This window comes from Parus major, chromosome 7, assembly GCF_001522545.3.
Source record: "Parus major isolate Abel chromosome 7, Parus_major1.1, whole genome shotgun sequence".
Taxonomy (NCBI): Eukaryota; Metazoa; Chordata; class Aves; order Passeriformes; family Paridae; genus Parus; species Parus major.
In genome coordinates this window covers 10931709-10958475 of record NC_031776.1, presented here as the reverse complement: position 1 = coordinate 10958475, position 26767 = coordinate 10931709, and the positions used below count along the sequence as shown (strand labels likewise).

The following is a 26767-nucleotide window of genomic DNA, read 5'->3' as shown; positions in this document are numbered from 1 at the left end:
GCCCAACAAAGTGCAGGAATCAGTCAGAAACAAGGATAAACCCTTACCCCAATACAAAATTTTTATCTCACAAAGCTCTTAAAAAGTATGACTTTAATGCAGTAACAAACAGGAAAGACACAGGCATACATAACAAATGCTTGTAACAAAACAACATGGCACTATTTCAGTTAACTCACAAAATTCTGCCAGCAGCTTAGTTGATAGAAACCTTCTTAAATTGGCTGCATTTTTGATCCTAAACAAACAAATGATAATTAAAAAATGTAATGCTTAACAAAATTAATCTGACTGCTCTATTTCATGGCATGCAAATCTTCAACCCTAAGTCTTCTCAGAAGTGATGGGGAAATAACAGTTCACAAGATTTCACAGAGAGAATAATAAGCAGCATTTTGGCTTTACTCAGTTTTGACAAACTTCATTGTACATGAAGCTTATGTCAGCCATTTGAGAGTATCAGTGTGCACTGTGGAACAAATTGCTGATTTCAGTTGGCAATCGGTTCTTTTTTAAGTTAACTGTAATTTTCATTAGAGATTGGTCCTTTTCCTTACTACTTAAGGTTTTGTCTCTTCATTCTCACTTTTTTCTCTCTATGAACATAGTGGATTTAGAAAAAGTATTTAAAATTGCTAGCCTGCAAAATAAAACATGATGAGTCTAAACCAGACCATTAATAATCCTGGTTTAAATATGGAAGCTTACATGCAATCCCTATGCTGCCAGGAAAAACCTTTTGTATCTGCAGCCTGTGCAGGTGCAAAAATGTTTAACATGACAGAAGTGTGGTTCTTCCAACACTGATAACTCTGAATATATAGATGATGTAAATAGCTGGCACATGGATTGTTTTAATTGTGTCTCCTCCAGTTTCGCAGTTTGTTTGACAAAAAATTTATGAGGCCTTGCATCAAAGCAAACATCCTCAGGGTTTTGGATAACTGTCTTAAAACAGGTAGTGTGATGTACTGCATTTAAATGAGATGATAAAATGATGTGTTTTAAAAGCCTCGATATTGCTCTGAAGGAGGAGGGGCCATAGGTATTGGGAATATAAATTTTTTTCTTAAGGTATATGCTTGTTGGGGCATTTGCTTCTTCATCCCTGAAGGGCTATCACGTTTGGCCACATCTTCATTAACTTGTGTTAGAATCGTCAAAATATCTTCACCCCTACAGCCAGAAGAAGAGCGAGGAAAAAAAAAATATTAGTTATTAGTTATTAGTGAGCAGATGGCAATCCATTAAACATCTCCCTGATCAGCTAGAAGACAGAGTATGAACATTTAACACACAAAAAAGAAAACACATACTTTTCTCCAAATTTCTCTTTTGTCCTCATTTGAGCCATATTAAAAACAAAAGACCTGTTCTTGCTGTCTTGCTTAATTCAACCAATAAAGAAAAATAATGGAATAAAATATTTTTACCTATCACTCAAGAAACTGTGTTGTCTTAAAGATTACAGATGTGAGATTTTGAGTGTTTTTTCACAATAAACTTCACATTCTACAGATTACATGTATGGTACTCACAGAATTAATGTAAATTTATCAGTATAAAATCATCACTTTAACTAATTCCATCCACCTTAGAACATGGGTAGGTGTTCCTAGATGAACTACCTTTGGAGAAGAAAAATTTAATCACAGCACTAAGTCAAGTATTTACCTTGGTACCAACAACTGTAGCTTGCTGCAGAGGGCCTGAATATACCAAGCACCCTCTTCAATGTGACGGAAAGCCGCACATCCGTCAACTGTGGCCATGCCTAGGAGGAAATCAGCATCTTCAGGAATACTTTCATAAAGAGAAACTCTCTCTTGCATGGAAGACGAGTCAGGAGTTGGTCCATCAGTATCAACATAGACAGGACGCTGTATATTGTCACCCTGGCATGCTTGGATAAAGAAGAGTTTGGGTTTTGCAGCCAGCTGGGGACATTGTTTGGCAGTGAAGTGAGACGTAAGCATGCGGATTGACACAAGTTTCTCATCTGTCCCGTAGATTGCTCCTGACTTTCCATGAGATAGAATGCAACATATAAAGCAGTTCCTGTCTTTGTGATCTTGCACATGCTGCCAAGTTTCCATGAGATTTTTAATATCCCCAGATGTTAGATCTGTGTAAGTCCTCACATCCAGACCAAGCCATGTGAATACTCTCTCCAGCTGCTCTGTAAATAAATTAATGATAAAAGGAAAATTTGAGGCAAGAAAAAAGCATTTTATGAAGTCACCATGCAAGCTAATCTTGGAGAGGGAAAGATTTTACTCCTTAACACTACTGCAGATTCATCCTCATACTAGTACCAACTAAAGGTTAACTGTAATAAAAAAAAGATGGCATCAGCTCAAACACAGTTCCTGGATTTTTCTAGACAACCTTCAGAAAATAGTGCATACATTATTGTTGTAAGTGAGCATGCCAATGACACTTGAAAATACAAAGAATCTGCCCTTCCCCAGTTTCAGATATAAGCTTTCAAAACCTTCCTCGCATCATTATTTTCCAGTTGCAGTTTTGCCTATTAAGAGTTCCATTCATAAGAGATAAATAGAGAAAACAGAACAAAGTAAGAAGCATGCACAGAGTTGCTTAGTTATGGAATTTTGCATTATATGAGATGGGATGATAGTTTATTTTAGTTTAATTTTAGTTCTTTACTATAGCTGTAGATAAAAGATAAGTAAAAAGTGATTCTTAAAATTATTCAGGAATAATCCAACTGAAAAACCCTGTGGTTATTCATCCTTTAACCTCTCCTTCCCCAGGATACACAAATGACATAATTTAACACATATAAAACATTTTACTCTTTTTGAATATTAAATAACCATAGACAATGGAATATAGGGCAATACTACATAATCAACTCACCTGGGGAAACAGAGAGACTAGTCTCCAAAAATCTCACTTCTGTAACTTACCAGCATCTTTGCAAGAACCTTTTCTCTGAGAACTAATGAAGTTAACATTATTAATAATGAGACAAAATCCTCTGTGTGGCCCATCCATTTTGTAGCTTGCCATGGTCTGTAGAAAAGAGAAGAAAAGAGCTTACAGTTTCAATGAATTTATTCAACTTACTTGTATTTCTTTAACATGTCTCAAAACTGGCGTTAGAGGCACCTAAGACTGTGGGCTATTTTTGAACATCTAGAACTCAGTGGTGCCGCCTTGTGTGAGAAAAACATCAGTGAAACTCCAAGCACACTGTCACCACCCTATCAAACTGCAGAAGAAGGGTTTAGCATTTGTGTTCTCATCTGTATGCAAAAGGCAGGATTCAGCAACCAAACTCTTCAATCTGAGTCGGTGACGGGGACAGAAGACCCCAACTGTTTTCAATGTCAAAACAGTATTTTAGCTTCATGGCAGAGGGATCATAGTGAAACTGTAGGATGTTAAGAATTCTAACCTGAATTGGGTTTTTTTGAGAACAGTAATGAATATCTGGAGAAGGTAATTCATACTGATCCACTGGTAAAGGATGCAAGCAGAACAGAAATCTCAGAAGTGCATAAAACTACCACACTAGTTTTTTGGTTTAGATTTAAAATTACCTTCCACTGTTAAAAAAAGAACATTTTTAAAGCTGAAAAGTACCAAAACTTCAAGTACCATGTATTTAAGTCCAAACTTAGTTGAAATAAAAAAAATTCCATCCTCTGGAGTCTCTACCTGCTCACTAGAGAGCAATACACATCTCCTTTTGTGCATTTTAGTAGGACAAAATGAAGGCAGTACTCCAAGTTCCTGACAGCTTTTGTCAAAAGATGAAAAGATGTTACAGCATAGAATTTCAAGAAATTAAATAGCTATAAACAAATGGAGCAACTTGCTCCTTCAATAGCCATGGCCATCACAAAGAAAAGGCCAGAGGGAGAACTGAATGGTTACACGGCTGTGGTTAAAGAGTGCATATAAGGCCTCTAAGAACGGATCTCACAAAAGAGATCTTTTTTCATGTACCAAGACCTCTGCAATAATTTACTAAAAACTCTTGCCTCCTTTTAATCATTCTAACATGGGCTTTGTATGCTATCCCTTATGACTTCTAGTTTCAAGATGCCCTGAGGCCTTTTCTAAGCCAGATTCAAAAAGTGAGAACTGTGGAGCTCTATTTGTCCCTGTGTCTTGCACGTTCTACTGCCATGTCCAAAATGCACAAATTAGACAAATGCAAAATGTTTTGCCTTTATCAGGAAGATAGGCACATGCACTGATGTGTGAATAATAGGCCATTCTGTCTACAACACATCTTTCAACATTGCTATGTTTCTGGCCTCCGAGGTTAAAATATTCTTTGAAACATTCTAATTTATCAGTCAAGTCAAGAAACTTTATGAGGCAGAGTCTCAAGTCCTTGCATGACAAATGTCATTTGAGAGAGGATGAAAACCTCACACCCTCAGATATTCAAGAAGGATTTAAGAGATTGTCTCAAACCTTGGATCCATTTTCTACATTGTTGAATTCTCCACGCAGCTCCAGGTTTAGTTCAGAGAAGCCTCGTGTAAAATTAGCTGCCTTGTCATCTAGAAAAAACCCCAACATAGATATTTATGAAGATAAATCCAGCATTTGTAGATGCAGCAAAAATCAGTTTAGCTACAATACATCACTTTTTGTATTTGAAGTACTGTTTCACTGAAAGGAATAATTATTCCATACAATATAGCACAGTCATGTTCAACAGATCTAATCTGAACATTTTCTGGTTATTTTTATTCTATTTATTTTTGTGACAAAGGCAAGGCTTCTATTTGTATCAATATTGCAAAATAAGAATACCATGTCACAAGGACAGATTCTACCCAAGACATTCAAATTAATTTTTCATCTGGAAATTAGCTTAGAAATTACCTGTATTTAAGAAGAATCTGCATTCTTCCTACTGAAGCTTTCTTTTTTTCCTCCTGAATCACTGATAAATCTCATTTTTTAAATATAAAACCAGAAATCATCTGTATGCTCATACCATGTATCAGACACACATGCACACACAGTTTGTCTTGCCAGCCTATTAGCAGGCAACTGCCTTTATGCAATGCACATGTACAGATCACAAAGTGCCTTTTACAGGGCAGTTGTCATCATCTCAATACTATCAGTGGGGAAATGGAGAAGTGGGACATAACTTTAGGCAGATTTTCAGTTTTCCAGCCTGTTCTCTGTGTGCTGAGCTGCCCTGTGTGGCCTCAGGTACTCCAGCAAGTCTCTGTATTTCAGGGATTCAGCCAGGAAATAATGCAAACTAGGAATTGTTATGCCAGATTTATGCCACCCTAGCTCCTATTCCAGCAATGCACACATGTAACCTTAAGTTCAGTTGCCCAGACCCATCTAGCGCTTCCTGCATTTTAGAAAACCTACTGCTAGACTATGAATTTCTCACCTTTTGCCTTTTTGTAGCAGTCTATTGTCTCCAGGAGATCAGGTGAAACTTTCATACAGACATTCTCCAGTATCTGTACATTGTCTTTAGTTAAAAGGCCCTGCTTTTCCAATAAAGTCAGCAAATCCAAAGCAGACTGACAGCCAAAAGGAGAGAATAAAATATAATTATTGCTCCTTAGAAATCAAAACTTCCTTAGAAATCAAGCCCTGCTGCAAACAATCACATTATTATCTGCTTTGCTCCCTACCAACAGGGACCAGTCAATTTTATATCACTGTTAAAGAAGAAATGCTGCTTCATGGAAAGTCACTGGTTGTATTTTTATTTAGTATGGTCTTGTTTAAATAGATTCACCCAAACTGTATTAATGACTTGAGGCTTCAAGAAAGCTTCATTGCTGTGAAACAGTATCAATGACATATGGACACAAATCTCCCTTGCATATGGCTCAAGCAGGGCAAAGCTTTGTCACCCTTTTACAATGTGATCCTAAACAGTGAACTGTCAGTGACCGACCTTGGCTGGAGGGACCAAATTCTACTCTTGCCTGTCAACAACTTCCTTTTTGCTATCCCTATGAATACAACCAGCCTAGTTGCGTATTATGCTCTATTCTGCCAAACACTTCTCACACTTTTCCTCCCATTTCCCACCTTCCCTCTTCCCACCATATACACATTGGCTCACCCCTCACGTACAAGAATTATCCATCGCTTTGGAAGATGCAGGAGGAATATTATTTCATTCAACATCTCATTGGTGATGTTCTCTGACAATTCATACAGCATCTGCCTGTAACAGAGATGCAGTGAGGTAACAGTGGAACAGAAGATGGTATAAAAAACAAAGGCAATCTAAGAATTTAAAAATGGAAAACACTATGGCATAGATAGCAGTAATGGAGGGAAGAGAATTCCACTGCAAGCTTACCTGTATGGAGATACTCTTCCCTTCTCACGCAGATGTTCTTGTACTTTCTCCTTGGTGTAACCAAGTTTCTCGAGCAAGAAGTGACATTTAATTCTGTATAAGAGTTCAGCTAGTAGGAAAGTGTCTTCTGCATTCAGATAGTCTTGAGCCATAAGAAGTTTGAAGATGTCTGCTGCTGACTTCACACCTTCAAGCTGCCTGAGGTGGAGCAAGTCAGTACAGAGAAATTTTAAAGCTGCTACATCTTCAGTCACCAGATTTTCACTAATAAAGAAAAGCTGCTGATGGAACTTAAAGCTGACATCATTCTCCATGTTGCTGGAACCAACAGTCTCTGCCTGAAAGCAGAAAGCAAATACTATTAACACTCGAATCTTCAATACAGCAATCCTCTACTAAAATTTTACTCAATGACTGTTCGGAAGCCCTAAACTACCTTTTAATAAATAAAGGTTTTAAATAAATTTGAAATTTACTTCCTTTTCTAAACACAAGACTACAAAACAGATCAGATTTGGCAGAAGCTCCAAACAACTCAGTCTATAATTGAAGTTAGCCCTGCTCTGAGCAAAAAACTGTGCTAGACAACCTCAAGGTATGAATTTTCTTTTCTTTCAAACATCTTCCACTTTCAGTCTTTGCTTCTCTCCATTTTAACTGGGAAGAGCACCTGCAGTAACTATTAATGGAGACAGCACAGTGGTTCATGTATATTCCTTGATCTCCAGTCCAAGTGCTTCTTGTTCTCTGCCTGTAGCAGGAGAGTGTTAAGAAGGCTGACACGCAAGCTGAAGCTGTGGAATTTCCATCTACTCCCAGCTGTAACTTGCTTCCAGGTTGTATTTGACATTTGGTATAGAAAAACCGTTATAAACCTCTCTTACAAGTGAATGCCAGTTAAAATGTAATAGCACTCGATGCTCAGTCTAAGTAGGCTCTGCATGAGAAACTCAATCTTACTGAGGTTTAATAGACACTTATCAACCTTCCACTACACCAACTTCTTCTATGTAGCCTAGGCAGTTCTATGCTGCCTGTGAAAGGTTAAATAGGTAAGAGAGTGCGTCAGTGCCTTCTATCTGGTAGGTATTCAATCTTTTGTTTGGAGCAGCTGGAAGCAAAGGTTCCTACATGAGGGAGCGCAATCAGTGCAGGACGTGCTCGCTGCCCAGGCTTGGCGCGGCTCACCCGCACCTCCGCAGCTGGACCTGGCAGGGCACCGACACAGAAAACTTACGAATCCGCATCTCTGATGTATGCTTTCAGATATCGCCTCGGAGAAGGAAAATCGTACGAAACAAGCAGTATAAGGACTACCTTTTCTTTTTCTCTAAAGTGTTAGTGACCGGAGCACTGCCCCTAGGGTTTAAGTACAATGCCAAGCGGCGGAGCGCCCGCAGACGCCGCAAGCTCAGCCCGCAGGCTCCATCGCGGAGGCCGCGAGGGCAGCCGGGAGCAGCCACTCAAAAAGCGAGGGGAAGTTCGGGATCGGGACACGGGCTTCGTTCCCTCTCCGTTTCAGCCCCACGCTTTGGTACCTCTCGCACGAACTCCAGTCCCGATCCCAGGGCGGCGGCTCGATGCTCCTTTCGCGGTGCCTTTCGCGGTTTGCCGCGGGCGGGAGAGGCAGCCGAGTGCCGCGGGCAGGCGGCGAGGGGGCGGCGCCAGCGGCAGGGCGGAATGGGAGATCAGGTGGATGCGAGCGAGGAGCCGGAGGACGGCGGGGGAGCGGGGTTCGACTGCCCGTGCGGACGCCGGCCACGAATGGCGGCACCGCCCTGCCCCGGCCGGAGCCCGCCCGCCCTCGGCCGCAGGGCCCGCGAGTTCGGGGAGCGCTGCCAGGGTTCCGGGAAAAAACTTCGGGCAGAGCCTCGGGTACCAAGTGTAAGACGTGGCCCGTAAATCGCCTCTCTTTTGCTGCCAAGCCATTTTAAAGCAAGCTACATCGCAAAAAGGCCTCAAACATTTTAGGCACATTATTTTAATTTTTGTTTCCCCACTGGAAGGAAGCCTGAAGAGCAGTGCTTGTGGGAAAGGGCTGCAATACCATTTATCTGTGGGTCTGTGTGTCCGCTGCAATAAAGAGAGAAGAAGGAAGATGAGCAGACTCTGCTCAGTGCCTTCTGCATCTCCAGGGTCACCTGTATGCCCAGAGACGGGATGGGAAGCGTCTCCTTGCTCATGCCAAAAGTTGTTGTCCAACACACCAAGAGCAGCCGCGTTACCTCCTGAAACTATAAGGCTTGCCATCCTTTATTAAGCCAGCTCATTTTTATAGAGCTGTAAACTTCACAGCCAATTTGAACTAGTTATAGAGGTCTGCAGGATAAACAAGCCAAGAATTTCAGTGTTATTCTATGGTGTAGAGGGAGACAGGGACAATCAATACAGAAATTTTATTCAGAATATCAGCTTGAAACTCAGCATTTGTATCTAATTCAAGTGTCTTATTGTTTCTAATACAGAAGCTGAAATATAGACATTCTTTAAACCAGCCACAGAAAAATTGTCAAATAATTCAGTACAGGAGATTTAATTTAAATGGAACGTAAATCATCCACACGGATGGCAGCCTCTGCTCAGCAATACCATTCTGCATGTCAGAAACTTAGAACTCTGGAGAGCACAAAAGAATTTTCAGAAACTCCCATAGAAAGCTTCTCTGACTCATGTATCTGTAGCAGGACCCTTTTACTCCCTATGCAGAGCTGAAAGGGGAGATCAGCCATACAACATGCTCCATCTACAAGTGCTAGCACAGTAACTTCCCCTTGAACGTAACTTCTTTTTTGGATAATGAGTTAGCAACCACTGTAATACACAAATATGTAACAGTGCAAAGTAAACTCAATTTATGGCTCAGCCACGTCAGCATAGGTAGCTGAGAAAAACCATGCAACATAAGTCTGGTATGAAATGAATCTCTTGCCTCACAAGTACACCTTCCCAGCCACTTAAAGGCATCTCCCATATTCTGCCAATTCTTTTTTCCCTCTCCCATATATAGAACACATACAGAACTACAAGAATTTTTTTTCCAGTTATCAGAAACCAAAACTGTAATTTAAAGTGCCAGAGCAGTGACTCTGACAGCTTTATTTCAAGCTCTGTCAATGCAGAAGCAGTGTAACTTGTTTTATTTCCTTCAATAGTAGGTTCTGAAAACTAGACATTTTGGTAGTCCAAGACCATGAAATTTCACCAGAATGACACTCTATGTTCGTGTGCTAACACCCTAAATTCATGACGGGTCCAAAATTCTCTTCCTGCTTTTCTTTTGGCTAAAGGATCATTTAATCTTAAATCACTGTCTGCCAATACAGGGACAATTTGATGCAGTCTATATACCCTGCATCCATTTCTAGACTCAAATTTTATGAGTGTGCTACAGCAAGAAGAGACAGTCCCCACTGTGTGTATGGAGGGACAAGAAACCTGGTAAGGGTTTTGGAGGGGAGGCCTTGAGGAGGGGCTGAGGTCACTTGGTTTGTTCATCCTGGTGAAGAAGAGACTGGGGAGACCTCACTGCAATCTTGAGCATCCTCACAAGGGGAAGCAGCGTGGCACAAGTATCAACTTCTTACCTTTGGTGACCTCTGACAGGACTGGAGGAATGAAACTGTCAGGGGAGGGTTAGGTTAGATTTTAGGAAGAGGTTCTTCACCCAGAGAGGGTGACTAGGTACTGGAACAGGCTCCCCCAGGAAGTGGTCACAGCACCAAGCTTGACAGAGCTCAAGAAGCTTTTGGAAAACACTCTCAAGCACATGGTGGGATTCTTGGGGTGTCCTGGGCAGGGCCACGAGTTGGATCTGATGATCCTGATGGATCCCTTCTAATTCAGCACATACTGAGTCTATGATTCTGTAAGCTATGGGAGAAGTGACAGACAACTGCCATCAAAAAAGTCCTGGAAAAATACTCCTAAAGCAGCAGATACAGGGAATCAGCCTACCCAAATACCACTCTTGAAAGAGGTATCAAGGCAATAAATACTGCTTAGATGTATGATTATAGATTGTGTATGCCTATGGTTTAAGAATCTACTGAGGACCAGAGTGAAAAATCACAGACACCTATGAATGCTGCACAATACATGTCTGTCCCCAACATTCTAGAGGGTTATAACCACTTCCAACAAGCAGCCATACACAACAAGAGTCCTTTCCTTTTCCACTTAGAGAGTTAATTACATGAGCCTCTGGTTTCCAAAACAGCATTTCTGCATCATTTCTTAATGAAAGGAACATGGACTTTACTTACTGTGTCTTGCAGTAAGGCAAAGAACGTATATACTCCTTAACCCTCAAACCAAACTTGTCACAAAACTGCAAAAGCAGAATATATTCTACTGCTAATATTTTAAGTAAATAGGTGCATTTAGCATCACTCAAAACCCCCCAACCAATCAATCCACAAAACATCAACCAACTCACCACATCATTAGAGTCTGTAAGGATAGCCACTATAATTCTCACTTCCTTTTTCCTGTTTTCTTCTCCTTCCAATATTGGTATTTCTCCTCCAAATTGTCTCTCTCCTACTTGTTCTTCTCTTGATGCTCCCTACCATTCCCCTTCTTGTTCCTGCTTAAAATTTCCACATTTCTTTTCCTCATCTGCCTCCTCTTGGTTCCATTCTCCCTGCTTTTGGTTGTCTATAGGGTAGCAGAAGTGCTTGTCAAATTCAAAAGCTAGTAAGGGAAATGGGAAAGTGAAGTTAATCTGTGAAGATCACATAAATTAACATTACTTAGATATATGTAACTTGAAATGATATCTTACTTCTGCAACCACAGTAAACATTTGTTTCACCATTTAGTTCATTTTCTAGCCACCAGAAGCAACTTCTAAGATTCTGTATCTGTCATTTTGTATCCTCCTCTTTTTCCATTAAAAACTTAACCAGAAACCAAGCAAGGCACACCAGGGCTTTGATTGTTTCTGATTTTTATAGGAGGCTATATTAGGAGTAAAAATAAAACATTTACAAGTGGCCTACTTTATTGTCACTAAGTTTGGTGACAAACTTCAATGCAAGCCATCCAGGTTATACTGTTATACAAGTAGGTTAGCTGCACTTTTCATGTTAGGCAACTGCTATATTGGAGAAAAAAATTTACATTTAGGACAATTTTCCCTTTTCTTTTTTCACAAGAGCACTTGGGAAAAAATTAACTAATAGAGGCATATTCTTTTTCATAAGCAAAAGGAGTGAGGGTGGGGTGTTTCAGTCTTAAAGGTTCATGGCTGCTACATACTACATTTACATTCAAATACTTTAAATTATCTTTTTACAACTATGCCTGGTACAACAAGTGTGAATCATGTTTCAGCTTCCACAAGACACCTGCCAAAATCTCACATATTTTTAACTGTATGGCAGATTACTGTAATGTCCTGTCACATGTAGACTCATTTTTGCATCAGCAGAAAATACTTGGCCCAAAGCACAGCAGATTGTCTCATTTGTTAATATAGAATCCCGGTGTGCTGTGGACAGTGCTAATGATGCAATCTTTAATGGAGCAATCAGATGGAATCCAGATTATTGAGAAGATCATGTGTCTCTCCCTTCTGTTTTGCCAATCTAGAGAGGCATGCAAGTCAGAACATGTTAGCAAAGATCTGGTATTACTGGGTATGAATGGCTTTTCTGAGACATATGCCACTATTAGGTGTAGAGGGAAAGTAATTCAGTGTGTTTCAGTGGTTTGGGCTGGCTTGTATTTGTTTAAATGCTATGAGGTATGTGTAAAAACCACCACCAAAATAATAAAAGCACTTCTGTTTTTTCTTGGAACACCCATCAGCTATACAGTTTATATACCTTTCCACTCTGTTTACCTGCTGTACTCAATAGCAAGGTATGCTGCACTGCTATACAACAGCTACCATTCTCATCCAATGAGAATGGAGTCAGAGACTACTATATTAAAATATAAAATCTAGTGTCCTAGCACACTAAAATGCTTGTAAAATTCCTGTGTTTGGAAGCAACAGGCACTTTAGATACACATGAAATAACAATGCATAAAGTAAAAGTATGCATTAAACTGTTTGCATCACTGCAAATGTTTCCATTGTTAACTGTTTCAGATATGTACTTTCTAACAGCAGTCAAGTGAGAAAAAAAAGTTTCTTCCTCAGTGTGTGCTGGAGTAGCAGTGAGTATTGTTGGCTTTGGTCAGTGGTCATATTCCAGTCATAAACTTTTTTGTTCAGTTCCATATGGATAGCCAATAGACAGAGTTTCCTGCAGCAACAAAAGCAAAAGTGTTCCATTAGAGAATGAAGGAAGACACCATTTAAGAATTCACAAGAGAGAAGATAACTTCAAACACAGCATGGAGAAAGTTTGCAATTTCAGTCTTACTGCAGAGGCAAGACCTCTAAAACACAAGGCTGTACACGCATTTTGAGACAAACTCTTATGACCTAAATCATTGCTGTGATATAAATTATGCTGACATGATGATCTCTGATTTCATTACAAGCCTTTAGGGTTTGTAAAAAGGTACTAAATGTTAGCACTGCAACTACCTTGAATAACAGTTCCCTTGTAGATCAGCTGTACAAGTAAAACCTTTGTTGCTAAGTTATATATCCAAATGTATCTGATTTTTGCACAGATTTCTTTTGATCACTTTAAATAGACAAGTTTTCTGTCAGTGTAAGTTCAAGATTACATATTGGCAATCAATTGCCTCTGTGAGCAATTAAATTTAGAGAAAGCAGAAAATCCTTCCCTCTCTACTGCCTTTGTCCTGAACTTAAGCACTGACCATTTATATTTGCAAGCACAGCTTTACTTAATGGTACGTGGCAATCCTCAATTTAACAGCAGCCTGTTTATCTGGGAGAAGCAGGATTTCCAATCCTATCTAAAGCACTGACATACATTATCCATTATTCTTCCCTTCTCACTCTGCAAACCCCAATGCCATAACAAACTTTAATTTTACTCTTCAAAATCAAAAACTTCACTCCTATTTGAGGCTATCTTTCTATGCAATTGTGTGAGGATACTTGTCTTTTAGCCTATTTGCAAGAAAATACATTTTAGGACCAGATGGGATGAAATTTAAGGTTTCTTATTCTCCATGACAATAAGCTATCATAGAAAAAGGGTTATTTCTTTCCTCTTATTTTAGTTTACCTTTTATATGGATTACGGAGTAGTTCAGCCAGACAATGCAGATAATAGGAGGATGAAGCTGGGGATTGTTCTAATGTAGACACATCTACCTTGCAATGACTCCAAAAGATGTCTGCTGCGTGGGGGATAGAGACTTTAGCACTGATATTCTCACCCTTCCCATCAACTTCCAACAGACTGGTACATTCTTGCTCATTTTCTGGCACAACATAGCTCTGAATAAAAAAAAGCTTCGGTTTTCCTAGGAGTCCAGGACATGAATCTGCTGTGAAGTATTTCTTTATTTGTTCCAAAGGGAATCCAGAAAAGGTGGGGTCTGTACAGAAGATGCTCTGAGAGTTTCCACGGCTGACCAATACACAAACGAAGCTGTCACAATTTCTGTGCTTCTGCCACCTTGCAACTTCAAGCAATGTTTGATTCATGGAGTTCATATTTAAATATCTGTGACAATGAACGTCATAGCCTAAGCCTCTGAAGGTCTCTTCCAACACATCTGAAAGAAGCAAGATGTAATTAAACCAAGGCACACCAAAGCTCAATCTCACTATACTGAATTGCAGTACTTATAGTGTTTTGCTATTGAAACTAAGTAGTTTATCACAATAATTAAAAAATCATGAGTATTTGGTATTGATCACAGTACATTACATACTTATAGTGCTATATGCATGTTTTCTTTCCTGTGAGTTACATGTTTCATGACAGCAGAGACACTGTTATCTGTTTTGAATTCACAGACACATGCTTTCCTTTGGAGCCAGTACTCCAAGTTCCTAAGACTTAAAATACAAGGCAAGAAAAAACACACTTGAAATAATAAAGAGTGATCTGGAGAGCATAGGAAGTCTGTTTCACCTTTTAGTTTGTCAGAATTACTCTGAGTGGTTATTATAGATACACAGAACTGCATAAGAAACACAGAGGTTCTCTTTCATCAGTCAAAAATGAACCTGCTGCAGTCCCTTCTTCTACCTAAAATTTTAAGTGATAAGCTCCAGCTAAAGAATGGACACTGGAGTCTTAACTGGGACAGAGTGGCATTTTCAGGCAAAAAAATAAAGCTTAATAATGAATGCTTTCAATCAAACTAGAAATTAAAACTGTAGGTAGCCAAACCCTAAGACTTAACTCTTACTGTGTTAACCTGTGCTTCAGGAAAATGTGTTAATATCTGAATAACTACTTTGGATGTTTCTTAACATGGGACAGAAACCAGACACATGATGGTTAAAACCATGGGTATTACATGTTCAGAGAACCACAAGCTACTACTGTGACTTCCAGCTGTAGCATTGTATCTTTAGTGTAAAGCACGTATACACTGCCCACGCACAGATTCTGTTAGGAAAAGAATTATCAAGTGTCATGTTTATGTAAAATCCTTTACACACATAGGAAGCTTACTCATAGCTGTCTTTGACTTCAAAAATTTAACAAGTCCTAACTAGCAGGGGCTATTTCAGAGGTAATGGCAGCAAAGCAGCTATGCTACCACACTGTTCTCCCCAAAAAGCCCACAGTGAACGCAGGAAACAGAACTCATAACTTTCCTCAGCAAAAGAAAGGGTAGATACAAACTCTACACTATAGTGAGCTGATAGAAAAGAACTATAGTTGCATTCCAGTTCTGCTGTTTTTATTAAATTTTGTAAAATAATTCAAAAACTGTCCAGACATTTTTAATTTGAGAATAGAAATACAAAGCTCCCTTATTTTATGCAATAAAGCATGCTCTCAAAATTCAGTATTACTATGGTCTAGCAGTTACACACTTGATGAAGCCCTCCCTCAGTCAGGGAGTAGCAGTACATGTACAAAATGAGAATTACAGCAGTGAGAATGCTTTTCCTGTAATGTCCTGATCTCACTGGCACATGCACATACATGCACAAATACAAAACCTGGTGTCACCATAGTCCCCACACACACTAACTGTCATAGTTTAAAAAACCAACTCAAAAACTTAGAGCTGACACCTTGGTTAACAATTAATCAGAAATCGTACATAGTAAGTCTTGGATACTTTAAGGCCAGACACACCACAGCCTGAGATCAGAAACTACCTATTTCTTCAACACTAGCCATCTCCCAGCAAACCTCCATAGACTTTTTAGCATCTCCATTCTACATAAAACACTAGCCTTTTCTCCCCTCGTTGTTTATAATGTAAAAATTAAAACTGATATCCAAATGGAAAAGTCAAAAGCAGCTATTTACAAAACAGCAAAATGCATTTCAGTTTGAATTTCATCAGCATTTGATAAATTCATGGTGTTTACACTGGGCATTATAGAATAGAATAGAATGTTGTAATTCTTGATCCTACAGTATCTATTACTGGTTCGCCTTCCTGAGATTAAATCTTGGGACAACTACAGATTCTAGTGGGTGCCACAGATACAATTTCTAATGTATTCCTTGCCCTCTTATTTTTCTTCAGACTCCAGAATAGTGTGGCACAACTATTCTGCCCTTTCTAGCAAACTCCTTTAAGCAATGCCTCTTCCAAATCTCACTAACACCGTTGTGTATTTCAGTGTGAGTTTTGCCTTCTATCATGTTAAATGCTGACTATGCTCTGGTGACTTTAAACATCTGAGATACAGACTTTCTGTGTGTGAGCTCCACTACCACTGCCCTTCAACTACATCACCGATTCAAAGTTAGTTCATCTGCTGGACCGTTGTATTTGAGAAAACCAAAAGACATGCCCAGAATGCCTCTCCTTCCCCTACATCTCCCAGCCTATTACAGAACTTCATTTTTATCTTTAGCCTCATGTGTTACAGCAATTAGAGACTGAGGGGTATTTTTGACTGTGCAAAGATCTAATTCTAGGATTCTACAAAGGCAATCAGGAAACCCCCACATTTCAACTGTGGCAGTGACTACACTGACAGCTGTGGTAACACTTTCAGTTTCACTGGGCTGACACTTTAGCTAAACTGTGCAAGATATGACAGAAGCCCAGGTGCATTATTAATAAAGGACCTCATGGCTATTCAAAATCTCTGGTGTCCAATATGATTGCACTTCAAATCCACAACAGGTTTGGTTTTGTTAACTGGTGGGAAACACTACCATCTCTGCCAGTAAGCTGCTGTATGACTGTATGACTGCTGTAAGCCTAATTTTTCTGTTAGTTGCTGAATATCCTTTTTGTCCCTCCCAAAATTCAGTCTATCCTCTTCCAAGTTCTTTCATTCAGAGATTCTGCACCAAAAAAATCAAATGATGTCTCCAAGAATTAGGACAGTTGGCTTTAACCTGATGTTGGCCCTTCCAACTCTTTGTTTTAGAAGTCTTACTAGAATTGGTAGATTAAATGACTTGGACATCACTACCCTAACCTGGCTGGTAAATGTACATTATATTATTTATACTAAACTTTTCTAATTGTCCAAGATTAATATGTTAAGGGACTTCAAATTCCCAAGACTTACCAGTGTCATTGCCAATACAATCTATTATCAGGCAAATTCCTAAAGGTTGACTTTGCATTCTGTAAGAATCATCAGACATCTGAAAAATGTGAAAGGACAATTATAAACTTAATACATCTCTTCCTCAACTTTTAGACAGCATTATTTTCTCAAATTTTATGTCAGATCTATTAAATAACATTCTGTTGTTTTTCATCAAGTAGCTAACAGAAATCTATCTACTGGGTTGTAATCTACACAACAAAAAATCAGGAGAAATGGACTAATGATTCTTTTCCCTCTATTTCTAGTACAGGTTTTGTTTTTGTGTCCTTGTGTTATGCAATCTCACTACCATAAAGATTCTTAAACAGAGACTAAAACTGTACAAGCTTCATACTGCCAACACAATGAATGTAGAGAACTTTTGTGTTCTTCGGGTGTGCAAGCAACCATTGCTCATCAGAAAATTTATTTCTTTATTTAGTGGAACAACCTCCTTATTCCTAAATAACCCATAAAGATTCTATCACAATTCCTCTCCCCTCTGAAGAGAATTGTTTGAAGTAAATCAATTTGTTACAGGTTGGCTCCTGACCTACAGGAGAACTAGTGAAAATAGCAGCTGGCCATTCTTATCATTAATACCCAAAGCATGTCTGTCTTCTGCCTGGAGAGCAAGGTGTGAGGAGGGAATCAAGAACAAAATTTACTGCATGCAAAGAAGCTCTGTGATTTCTAATGCATGTGGCAAGAGGTTTGAACCCCAACTGTTCACTGGTCTGAACCAAAGTTTTAACTCGGCCTCCACTAATAAATGTACAAGTTCTGTGTGCATATCATATATACATGCATTTTGCACACTGCTGCTTGCAGAGTAGATGCAAATATTTTATATTTAAAATATATTATGCAAAAATAATTCACAGAATCTGTTTATGGCTGAGGACGTACCCATTGTTCTGTCTGGACACAACTCAAGAAAATCTCAAAATGAAACACAAAGAAAACTAAGGTGACTACTCACAGAGGTTACATTTATTTACATGCATACGTATACACAAGCACATACCTTATGTGGCACTGATCCCGACTCCTGAATGGACATGTGAACTGGTTCTGCTGCAGTTAAAACATACAGAAGTAATCTCAGGATTTAAGAACAAGTGATATTTTTTGTCACCATATCAGTTATAAAGAAGAATGTATCTACCTCAGCAAAGTTGTCACCCATCAGCACCTCTTAGTTTCTATGTATGCTACTAACATTTCAAAATCCCTAAGTTATTCAACTCTAAAATGTTATGTGGATTTCATTCTACATTGCTTAGGACTAGAAGAAACAAAGAATGTCTTCTACACTAAAAGAATTCAGCCAACTAATTTTAAAAATCACCATATTTGAGATGTATTTGGTGTTTCCAGAGAAAACACAATACATATGGAAAGAACCTGGTATTCAATGCACAACTTCCTGGCAGTCCTGGTGGGGAGTTCACTGCTGAGCTGACACAAAAACTTCCTACTCTGGAGTTAATGGGCAGAACTGCACTACACAGGCCTCCAGAGCTGGCTAGTTAATCTTATCCATGGTTTTACTAATAAAGTATTTATTCTGTTAAGAAGATTTGACAGTAGCTTACAATTTTTAAGAATGTTTTAAGATGTGGCAGCACAAGCAAAGCAAATACAAGACAAAACAGTTCTGAGAGGTATGAAGCACTCTCTGCTCCTGATGTTATTAACAGGATTAGCCAGGAACACAACTATCAAACAACCTGCCTTCTGATGTAATGAAATTCATCATTTGGCTTTTTTACATTATCAAAACTTAGATAAAATGCTCTTACCCAGAGTAAGACTTGATCCATTTTGTAATCTTTCTGTGTTCTCATTCTGAATCTGAAATTAAGAAAAAGGCGTAATTTTCCTATTCTCCTTCAAGAACTAACAAATGTGTTCTAAAACAAAACACAGTAGTATTTCTTCCTCAATAAAATGATATTTTAGATTCATTTCTATCAGCTAAATAGAATTACAACATGTCGTGGTTTTAAACCAACATAACAAATTAAAAAAAAAACCCTACCCAGATCATAGACAAATAAATACCCAACTGTTCCTCCTCAAAAATAATCACCTGCTTGTCATGAACAGCAAGGAAAAACCTCTAAAGATGGGAGCTTTGATTCCTATACAGCAGAAGGGAGCTGCATGTGTTTATGTGTTTACTGAACACATAAAAACAAATTTAGCAAGGTGAAAGACTTCAAGAAAGGTCATCCTAATACAGTATCACAGCTAACCCAAATATAAAGAATACTGCGTGCAATAGGATTTGATGACTTTTCAGATACTGAGATATCTTCTTAAACTGAGTTTAAAACAAGCCACAAAAAAATCCCCTGAAAAACTCTTCTTAAAAAAGCTGTAATTTTCAGCTTCAAAAATTAAAAGCTACTTTCCCTGAAAGGTCCAGAGGTACAAAGAAGAAGAAGAATATGTTTTGCAAAGAACAGTCAAAACAAAATTTTCACTCCACAGTGTAGTACAGAAAGACTTTCAAGATACAGATTTTGTATGTTCAACTAATAGGAAAAAATCCACAAAAGTCCTTTAAAGGGCATCTTTCTCAGTCAGAAGATTTAAATCAAATCCTAACTCAGCATGTAACAGGAATAACAGAAATAAACCAAGCAATATTTTAGTCACTAGCAATCATTCTTCAGGTTCTGAAAGATGGATCTCCTTTTAAAGTCTGGCAGTATTTAGAAATAAAGGATTTGTTTAATTTCTTGTATACTTACCCCTGAATGATAAGGAGGATCAATCAGATTGAGATTAGGGAGAGAGGCCTGATGAGCATTTACATATACTGGCTGAGAATGAATGGAGGACACTGAAGCTGCAAATTTAACAGAAACACAAATACACCATAATATTTCAATGGTTTTAAAAATCTAAATCTATGAGGAATGCAAATACCCTTATTTTTAAGTCAGTTTTATCTTCAGCACATCTGATTGTTGCTATCAAGAGTAACCAATGCAAAAAGAGCATCTTACCTTCATGCTTGTACTTCTGAATCTTCCTAATCAAGTCTATCCTGTGAATACTTCGAAAACAGTTTTCTATCAAATCCAGTTGATTGGGAGCCACCAAATTTAGCTTTTCCAGGTCAATGATAAGAGCTAGAAAACTCTAGAATAGCAACATAAACTCAAACACATTAATATTTTTTCTCCACTAGAAGTAACAAAGCAACCCAGAAAATACCATGGAAAGGACATAAAGGCTGTATAAACAATTAGAGACATTGCACCTTCTAAGAAAATTATCTGAGAGACATATGAATCCTTGATATTACCACAGGAATAATAGCAACTACAGAGTGATATTCTTAAAAATTAATCTTAAATTTTTGAGGAAACTGTTTTGCACTTTGTTTTTGCTACAAAGCGAGCTACTGGGAATGACACCTCACATGCCACAAAGCAAGAGGCAAGAAAAGCTCTGGGAAACTTTCAGTGCCTCTCTCCTCTGACTGAAGATAGAAAAGGGAAAAAAACTCAAAGGAAGAAGACAAATCTTAAGTCTTCTCTGCACAGTGGTCAAGGTTTCTGAATCCTCTCTACTGAATTTCTGCTTTCTCAAAGCACTTAATACAATATTCAGAATGCAAATTCAGAAAAATACAACAATATTCAGAATGCAAAGGTATAAAGACATAATTACAATATATCTGTTCTTTTTTGAGTGAAGCACAGCACTAACAAAAAGTGACCTTGTAATTCAATACACAGTTCAAATGGTTATTGGTTTGAGATCATTCTTATCTGAACTTTCAGGTCAGAAATACTGAAGACTTCTTTAAAATGTCTTCTGTCCATGAAGTTCATTCAACCACCACACATTATAACATGCACTGTTCCCTCTTACTTTTTTACTAGTTTTCCATTACTTTTTTACTAGTTTTCCATGCTTCTTTCGTTGAATTAAAAATTAACAAAATGAAATAGAAGCCACAACTTCTTCTCTGCTTCCTAATGTTTGTATACTCCTGCCTCAATAATCCTTGCAGTACTGTCTCCTTTCCTTTGCTGTCTAGCTACTTATTTTTTTACCTTAATGTCTCTTTGCTCCAGAGAATGCCATCAGGAAAACATACCTTATCTTTTGCCATTTTCATACGAGGTGCATAATCTCTGAGTAGAAAACCAAGAGAACCCACTTCATCTTTCTCCAGATTTTCATTTATCTCTACCATTAGTACCCTGAAATAAAGTCGAGATATTTTTAAAGGATTAGCTTGCAGCAAGATTCCTCCCTTTCCCAACTACTAAACTTCTCCCCATGTTCCAGTCTTAATCTACCATTTCTAACTAATAAACAGGTAAAAAACCTATCCTGGTTCAAGATCCAGTAAATAAAATACCTACTCTTGCTAATCTACACCTGTGTTTTTCAGACTGACAGCGTAATAGTGTAACAGTTTTAGGAAAACAGAAGTTTCCTTATTGTTTAATAGAGATGAAATGAGAGAACAGAACACATCCTTAACTTTTTAACCTATTAGTTACAGGGTATTTATTTTAATAAGAATTTAATACAGGAAAATCTTCCTTAGGAGTACATGGATTTCTTTCTAAGTCCCTCAAAGAAAATAACTGGAATTTCTTAATTTAGGCCTCTCAAAACTAATAGAGTAAAATGAGTAACAGAGAGGTCCCTTGAGAAATGCTATACCACATGGCTATGTGCCCAAAGCAAAGTAGAAAAGAAAATACCTCTAACCAATTATATTCCTTTAAAGTCTCATTTTTAGCTGCTAATCTAGAACTCTACAAACATCACTGGCTTCATTCACAAACTCCTTAAATACAGATGTTTCTAATGCCATGACTAGTAACAAACTACTAAAATTTGATTCAGGGACTAAACTTGACATATTCTTTTAACTATAACTCTAGATATAATGTCCTTTTCTGCTTTTCTTCTACCTTCAATAAATATTCTCTGAATTTGTGAAGTATTAAAAAAATTAATACAAAAAACAACTCACCCATACTGCCCCCCTCCAAACAGAGGGGAAAAAAAAACCCCACTTATTTTGAACAAAACAGCATAGCTTTAAAATCTGAAATAGATACATTACCTGTAATCAGGGATAAGTCTGAGACTACTGGCAAGGTGAGCTTCCACTGATGCTTTCTCAGTGTTCAGGATCCTCCTCAGCAAGTCAAACCTCTTAACTCTGTACAACAGCTCAGACAAGCCAAGAGGAGTCAGTTTTTCTCTCTCATTCAAAGCCACCAAGATCTCTTTAAGATCAGCAGTGGCCAAATCAGGAGCAAGATCTCGGCACAGGAAAACCATCATCTCTTCTTCTTCTTTATCCAATTCTTCTTGAATCTGATGAATAAGGAAAGCTGGAACTTGGCACCTGGTCATCACTTTGTTGCTGTTCCTTTAAAATTGCCAGTCTATTGGTTTTTAAACTGGAAAGCAACATGGCATGAAGCCTGTGTCTACCACAGCACTTCTCTTGTGTTCATTCTTAACTAGGTGCATTTTTACAAGGGCAGTTCTGTGGGAGAGAATTAAAAGGCAATAAATAGTGATCTGCTGCACAAGTTCACAGTTAACTCTCCTATCTGAAGTATTTCAATTAACACTCCAACACATGCTACAGACCTCCTTTATTCAAGGGACTCTCCCAGTCGTTCATTACAAAACTAAAAGTATCTGGAAGGTCATTTTAATCAGAAAGAAATGCAAGTTCCTTTTAGAGTAAATTACCTTCATATGAGTCTGTATATTCCATAGGAAGTGAAACAAAAGTCATCAGCTTGCTGGTGGGTGGTAGATTAAGTACTTCTGAAAGCTCTGCCCTCTTCCGAGCAACAATGTAACATGTAACTTTTAAAACACTAACGATCTGTAAATTCAGGACTGTGTGGATTTTCTTATTATTAACATCATTTAAAGTGATTCCAGTCTGGGGTTAAAAGGATTTTCCATACACCCCCTCCATGCTCAGAGAGACTGAAAAGCCACTCAAAGAAAATACTCCAACCTTAAATATGCAAATTGGTAAATTCTGAAGGTATGGATAAGCCACAGACCACCTTTTTTTCCCTTCAACATTCATGTACCATTATACTGGAAAGTGGAATAAAAAAATACAAATCTAGAAAAACCCCCAGTCCTGTGATTAACAAAATCAGTAGGGTGCTGTGCTCAATTTCCACTGTCACCAACTATGGAAATTCTATCTAACCTCCTCTGATCTCCATTACATACATGGAGAAACAGCAGATGAGCAAACCTAAAGACAAATCTTAGCCCTTCCACAGAATTTTGATCACTATACTGCAGGATTTTATTTAAACCACACTGGAAAGCAAACACCAATTCAACTTCAAAGCCTAATATACCAAAAGATTCTAGCACCCGAGTAAGATTTTTTTTACAGAGTAAAATCTTACTAAGATTTTCATCCTTTTGTTACACATTCTGGAAGTTACAATCAACAATGTCACATGTTGTGTCCATAATTAAGCAGATAAATTCATCTAAATTCATCTAAAACAGAAGAACCCCTCATGTACTGTAATGTGTTTCAGAAAGTTTTCTATCAGAAGAAAAGCATATTTATTGCTAACTTATTTTCAATCTAGTGTCAAACACTTGTGAGAATTCTACAGAATGACACTGTTCTCATGACATAATGCAGTCAAGAAGGGGGAGGCACAAAGCACCTTCACATGAAAGTATCTCTCAGGTACATTCAGCTGGGACTTTCAAAAGAACTCAGTTAACTCTAAAGTGAAACAGGAATTGAACAGCTTTTCATCACCTTTGGAAATACCAGAAAAACTTTTTAACTATTACAATTGATTTTTATCTAATTTTTAAAACTAGTTAAAAAAATAGAGGGGGGGTATGTGTTAGGGAGGAACTTCCTACTGAGTTGGAATTTCAGGCATGCAAAATTACTATTTGTATGTTAGCTTAGAAATAATCTGCCTTTAAAACACACATATGAATCATCTCCTTTCATGAATTTCCCTATATATGGTACATCACATGCCCAGTATAAAAAAAATTGCTGACTATACTCTCAAGTGTTGAAATTATCTTACTACTTATCTATGTAAATCTGTTCCTAAGAAGACTGGGAAATCAGCATTTGACCACTGCCAAATCACTGATCCAGATCCAGCACACATTGGTTTCCATCCAGGATTTCCCAGTGATTACATCAACTCATTCTCTGTTGGACAAATACCAAGATCACAAATTACTGTGAGGGGCCTACTTCCTAATTTTATGGGGATGGGAAAAGGACCAAGGGTAATTCTTCTGTATGACTGCAGTGATCCAGAAATGATGCTCTAAATAAAAGGAAAACCAGCTGTGCATATACATTCATTGGGCACTGCATAGGGAATGAGTAAGAGCAAGGGGAAGCAATTTTTTAGTATAAACTGAAACAGTTTGTAACTTTTCATCCTAAAGCCATGTGCCTATATTTTGATGCAGGAATGTCACAGGACCGGGGCAATCCTGATACATTCCATGTGTGTAAATCTTAGCCTGATCCACTCCATCATAAGAGATTAAGGACATCATGTTCCACTCCTCCATCTGATGATGACTTTTTCAAACATCACAGATACAATTATCATAGCTGCAGAAGTTGAAATAAAAAAGCAATCACAACATAAACCCAGCAGCCTAGCTTTTGATTATCTGGGCTTTGTAACAAGATGACTTATTGAATGTAAATTCTCTACAAAGAGGAGAGAAAAATCAGCTTATCTTCTACAACAAAATAAAAAAAAGTTCATAGTCATCATAGATAAAGCTGCCTCAAAAATTTTCGTGTTCATGAGAATATCTAATTAGGCTTTTGTTTGTTTTTTTTACATCCTTTCAAAGGAGCAGGAAATAACATACTAAAATTTCATACAAAGATGCACAAGGCTCCAGTTAACTCCTTGCTGGCATTTTGTATCTTGAACCTTTAACAATCATCTTTGCAGCAACAAAACCAGGATACGACACCAGCGGGCGTCGTTCTGATTTGGGAAATTCTGTTTCTTCCACAAGACGAACTCGTGTGGAAGGCCCCGTGCTGGAAGGAGAGAACAGAAGGCGGCACCGCCTGTGCTTTGTGCTTGCTCTGCTCTGCACTGTTTGAAGAGACGGCGATGAGGGAACGCCTGCACTTGGAGCCAGGCCCATCCGGCATTTTTCAAAGTTACAGAGCATGCTCCCCAGCTTTCAAATTTCCCTATTTCCTCACTGCCTCACGCCCTCAAACAGGACTTGCGCAACGTACGCAGGAAACCAAGGAATTTCCGCAGGAACCATCGCATTCCTTACTACGCTTGAATATACTCGAATATACTTGAATAACTCTGCTGATATAAACCAGTATGGCCACAGTCATTTGTTTTAACATCCCAGTCCTCCTAATTAAAACAAAACAAAAAAAAAAACCAACAAAAACCAACCAAAAAATCCCCAACTACTAAACGTGGTTTATGCAGATTTCCAGTCATCTTCCTAAGCACGTCGTTTTAAATCTCATTCGGTTTCGGTTCGGTCAGGAGCCAAGGTCGAGCTCAGGCCCCGCTTGCGCCGGACGCTGCGGCTCTGCGGGACGCCTCTCCCCGTGAACAGGGACGGGCACCCGACCCCGGAGCACGGGACGATGCTCAGGGTGAGAAGCGGGAGGGAAAGGAGGGGTAAAGGAGGGGAGGAAGGTATAACGCACCCAGACACGTCGGGGAAGTCTCTACCGCAGCCCGGTCCGGCATTTGGAGCAGGGCGAAAGCGGGGCGGTGCCGGCCCACAAGCTGCCCTGCAGGGTGTTGGTTTTAGTTTTGTTTCCGCAGTACCCCTGGAGACAGAAGTCGGGGCCGAGCAAACAGAACCGCCCAACTCCCACCGGATTGGAGGCGGGACAGGGCCTGCGGCCTTCCCGGCACCTCCCTCGGCCGCTCCGGTGGCGGCGGCGCGGTCCCGAGTTCAGCGTGGGTTCGGTTTGTGAGGCTGTGTTTTTGTCCCACTGCTGGTGTGGGGACAGACAGAACGGCTGTGTTGGCTCTGAAGGAGTGTGAGCTATGAAGGAGTAGCAGGGTTTTCGGTGAGGTTAAAGATCTGCGGTCAGTGTGGGCACGTGTTTTAGCGGGAGTTTAGCCGTAACCCCTTGTATGCCTCATGTCTCAATTTGTTCGTTCACAGTGAGCATAATTACAGCTGTGTGAAAGTTGCATGCTTCCCGTTGTATAATCTTAAGTAAATATTGCGTAAGGCCTTGTTCCTGAAAACTGCGTGTTGCTATTCCCTTGATATAAACGAGCTATTTTCATGTTGCGGATCTAGCATTGCAGCTGGAGCTGCTCTTCAAAAGGCCTAAAATCTAAAGTTTTTCTGCTGAACTAGACAAAAGCCATCTCCATATATGGTGAAATCAGACACATATAACTCCCAGCTCAATGGATTTCAAAGCATTTACGAAACTGTGAGTCACTTTTTTTGGTGCTGCTAAATACAGCAGTGGAAGTGCAGTACTCTGGGATAGCACACATGAAGAGTCACGCTGTCTTTGGAACTGCAGGGAAAAAGGAGACAGAAAATACTCGCCCACACTAGAATTTGTACCAAGTGGCAGCTCTGTGTTCTGAAAAAACACTTGTATTCTTACTGAAATTGTATGGTCAGGCTCTCACTGTAATATCATTCAAGGCTATCACGGTGTCCCCGCTATTAAGATGCAGCTGATTCAGAAGGAAACCAGCTACCTACTGTGAGTCAATATGCACAATTGCTCCTTG

The 26767-nt window shown here is 38.9% G+C and overlaps 2 protein-coding genes across 6 annotated transcripts; both read right to left on the bottom strand.

Annotated features, from left to right (window-relative positions):
- Positions 1-76: 76 nt before the first annotated feature.
- CASP10 (caspase 10) lies at positions 77-10877 on the bottom strand. Of its 2 annotated transcripts, none has more exons than XM_015634219.2 (8): positions 10773-10877; positions 6338-6675; positions 6106-6199; positions 5405-5540; positions 4456-4544; positions 2934-3039; positions 1675-2179; positions 77-1176 (listed from the first exon to the last, which is right to left on the bottom strand). In XM_015634219.2, the coding sequence occupies exons 2-8, from the start codon at positions 6649-6651 to the stop codon at positions 1005-1007; spliced, it is 1416 nt and encodes a 471-aa protein (XP_015489705.1). In that variant the 5' UTR covers positions 6652-6675; positions 10773-10877; the 3' UTR covers positions 77-1004. The 2 variants fall into 2 exon arrangements, with proteins under 2 accessions (XP_015489705.1, XP_015489704.1); XM_015634218.2 differs by lacking the exon at positions 10773-10877 and adding an exon at positions 7876-8587.
- Positions 8719-25830, bottom strand: CFLAR (CASP8 and FADD like apoptosis regulator). Of its 4 annotated transcripts, XM_015634216.3 has the most exons (11): positions 25705-25830; positions 22075-22506; positions 21088-21193; positions 19985-20120; positions 19727-19824; positions 18770-18821; positions 17992-18041; positions 16941-17019; positions 13495-13990; positions 12443-12591; positions 8719-11029 (listed from the first exon to the last, which is right to left on the bottom strand). In XM_015634216.3, the coding sequence occupies exons 2-10, from the start codon at positions 22368-22370 to the stop codon at positions 12456-12458; spliced, it is 1449 nt and encodes a 482-aa protein (XP_015489702.1). In that variant the 5' UTR covers positions 22371-22506; positions 25705-25830; the 3' UTR covers positions 8719-11029; positions 12443-12455. The 4 variants fall into 4 exon arrangements, with proteins under 4 accessions (XP_015489702.1, XP_015489701.1, XP_015489703.1 ...); XM_015634215.3 differs by having other exon boundaries at positions 8719-12591; XM_015634217.3 differs by having other exon boundaries at positions 8719-12591; positions 22075-22331; positions 25705-25794.
- Between the last annotated feature and the right edge of the window lie 937 nt (positions 25831-26767).

What these genes read in the sequence shown, in the direction of transcription:
- CFLAR (XM_015634215.3), bottom strand. Translation starts at nt 22,370, where the DNA reads ATGACCAGGTGCCAAGTTCCAGCTTTCCTTATTCATCAGATTCAAGAA. An exon ending in ATCCTCCTTATCATTCAGGG is followed by an intron (nt 18,822 to 19,726) that starts GTAAGTATACAA and finishes TCTTAATTTCAG; the next exon opens with ATTCAGAATGAGAACACAGA. An exon ending in TGGATCAAGTCTTACTCTGG is followed by an intron (nt 18,042 to 18,769) that starts GTAAGAGCATTT and finishes TTTTAACTGCAG; the next exon opens with CAGAACCAGTTCACATGTCC.
- CASP10 (XM_015634219.2), bottom strand. Translation starts at nt 6,651, where the DNA reads ATGGAGAATGATGTCAGCTTTAAGTTCCATCAGCAGCTTTTCTTTATT. An exon ending in CTGCTACAAAAAGGCAAAAG is followed by an intron (nt 4,545 to 5,404) that starts GTGAGAAATTCA and finishes GGTTTTTTCTAG; the next exon opens with ATGACAAGGCAGCTAATTTT. An exon ending in CTACAGTTGTTGGTACCAAG is followed by an intron (nt 1,177 to 1,674) that starts GTAAATACTTGA and finishes TTCTGGCTGTAG; the next exon opens with GGGTGAAGATATTTTGACGA.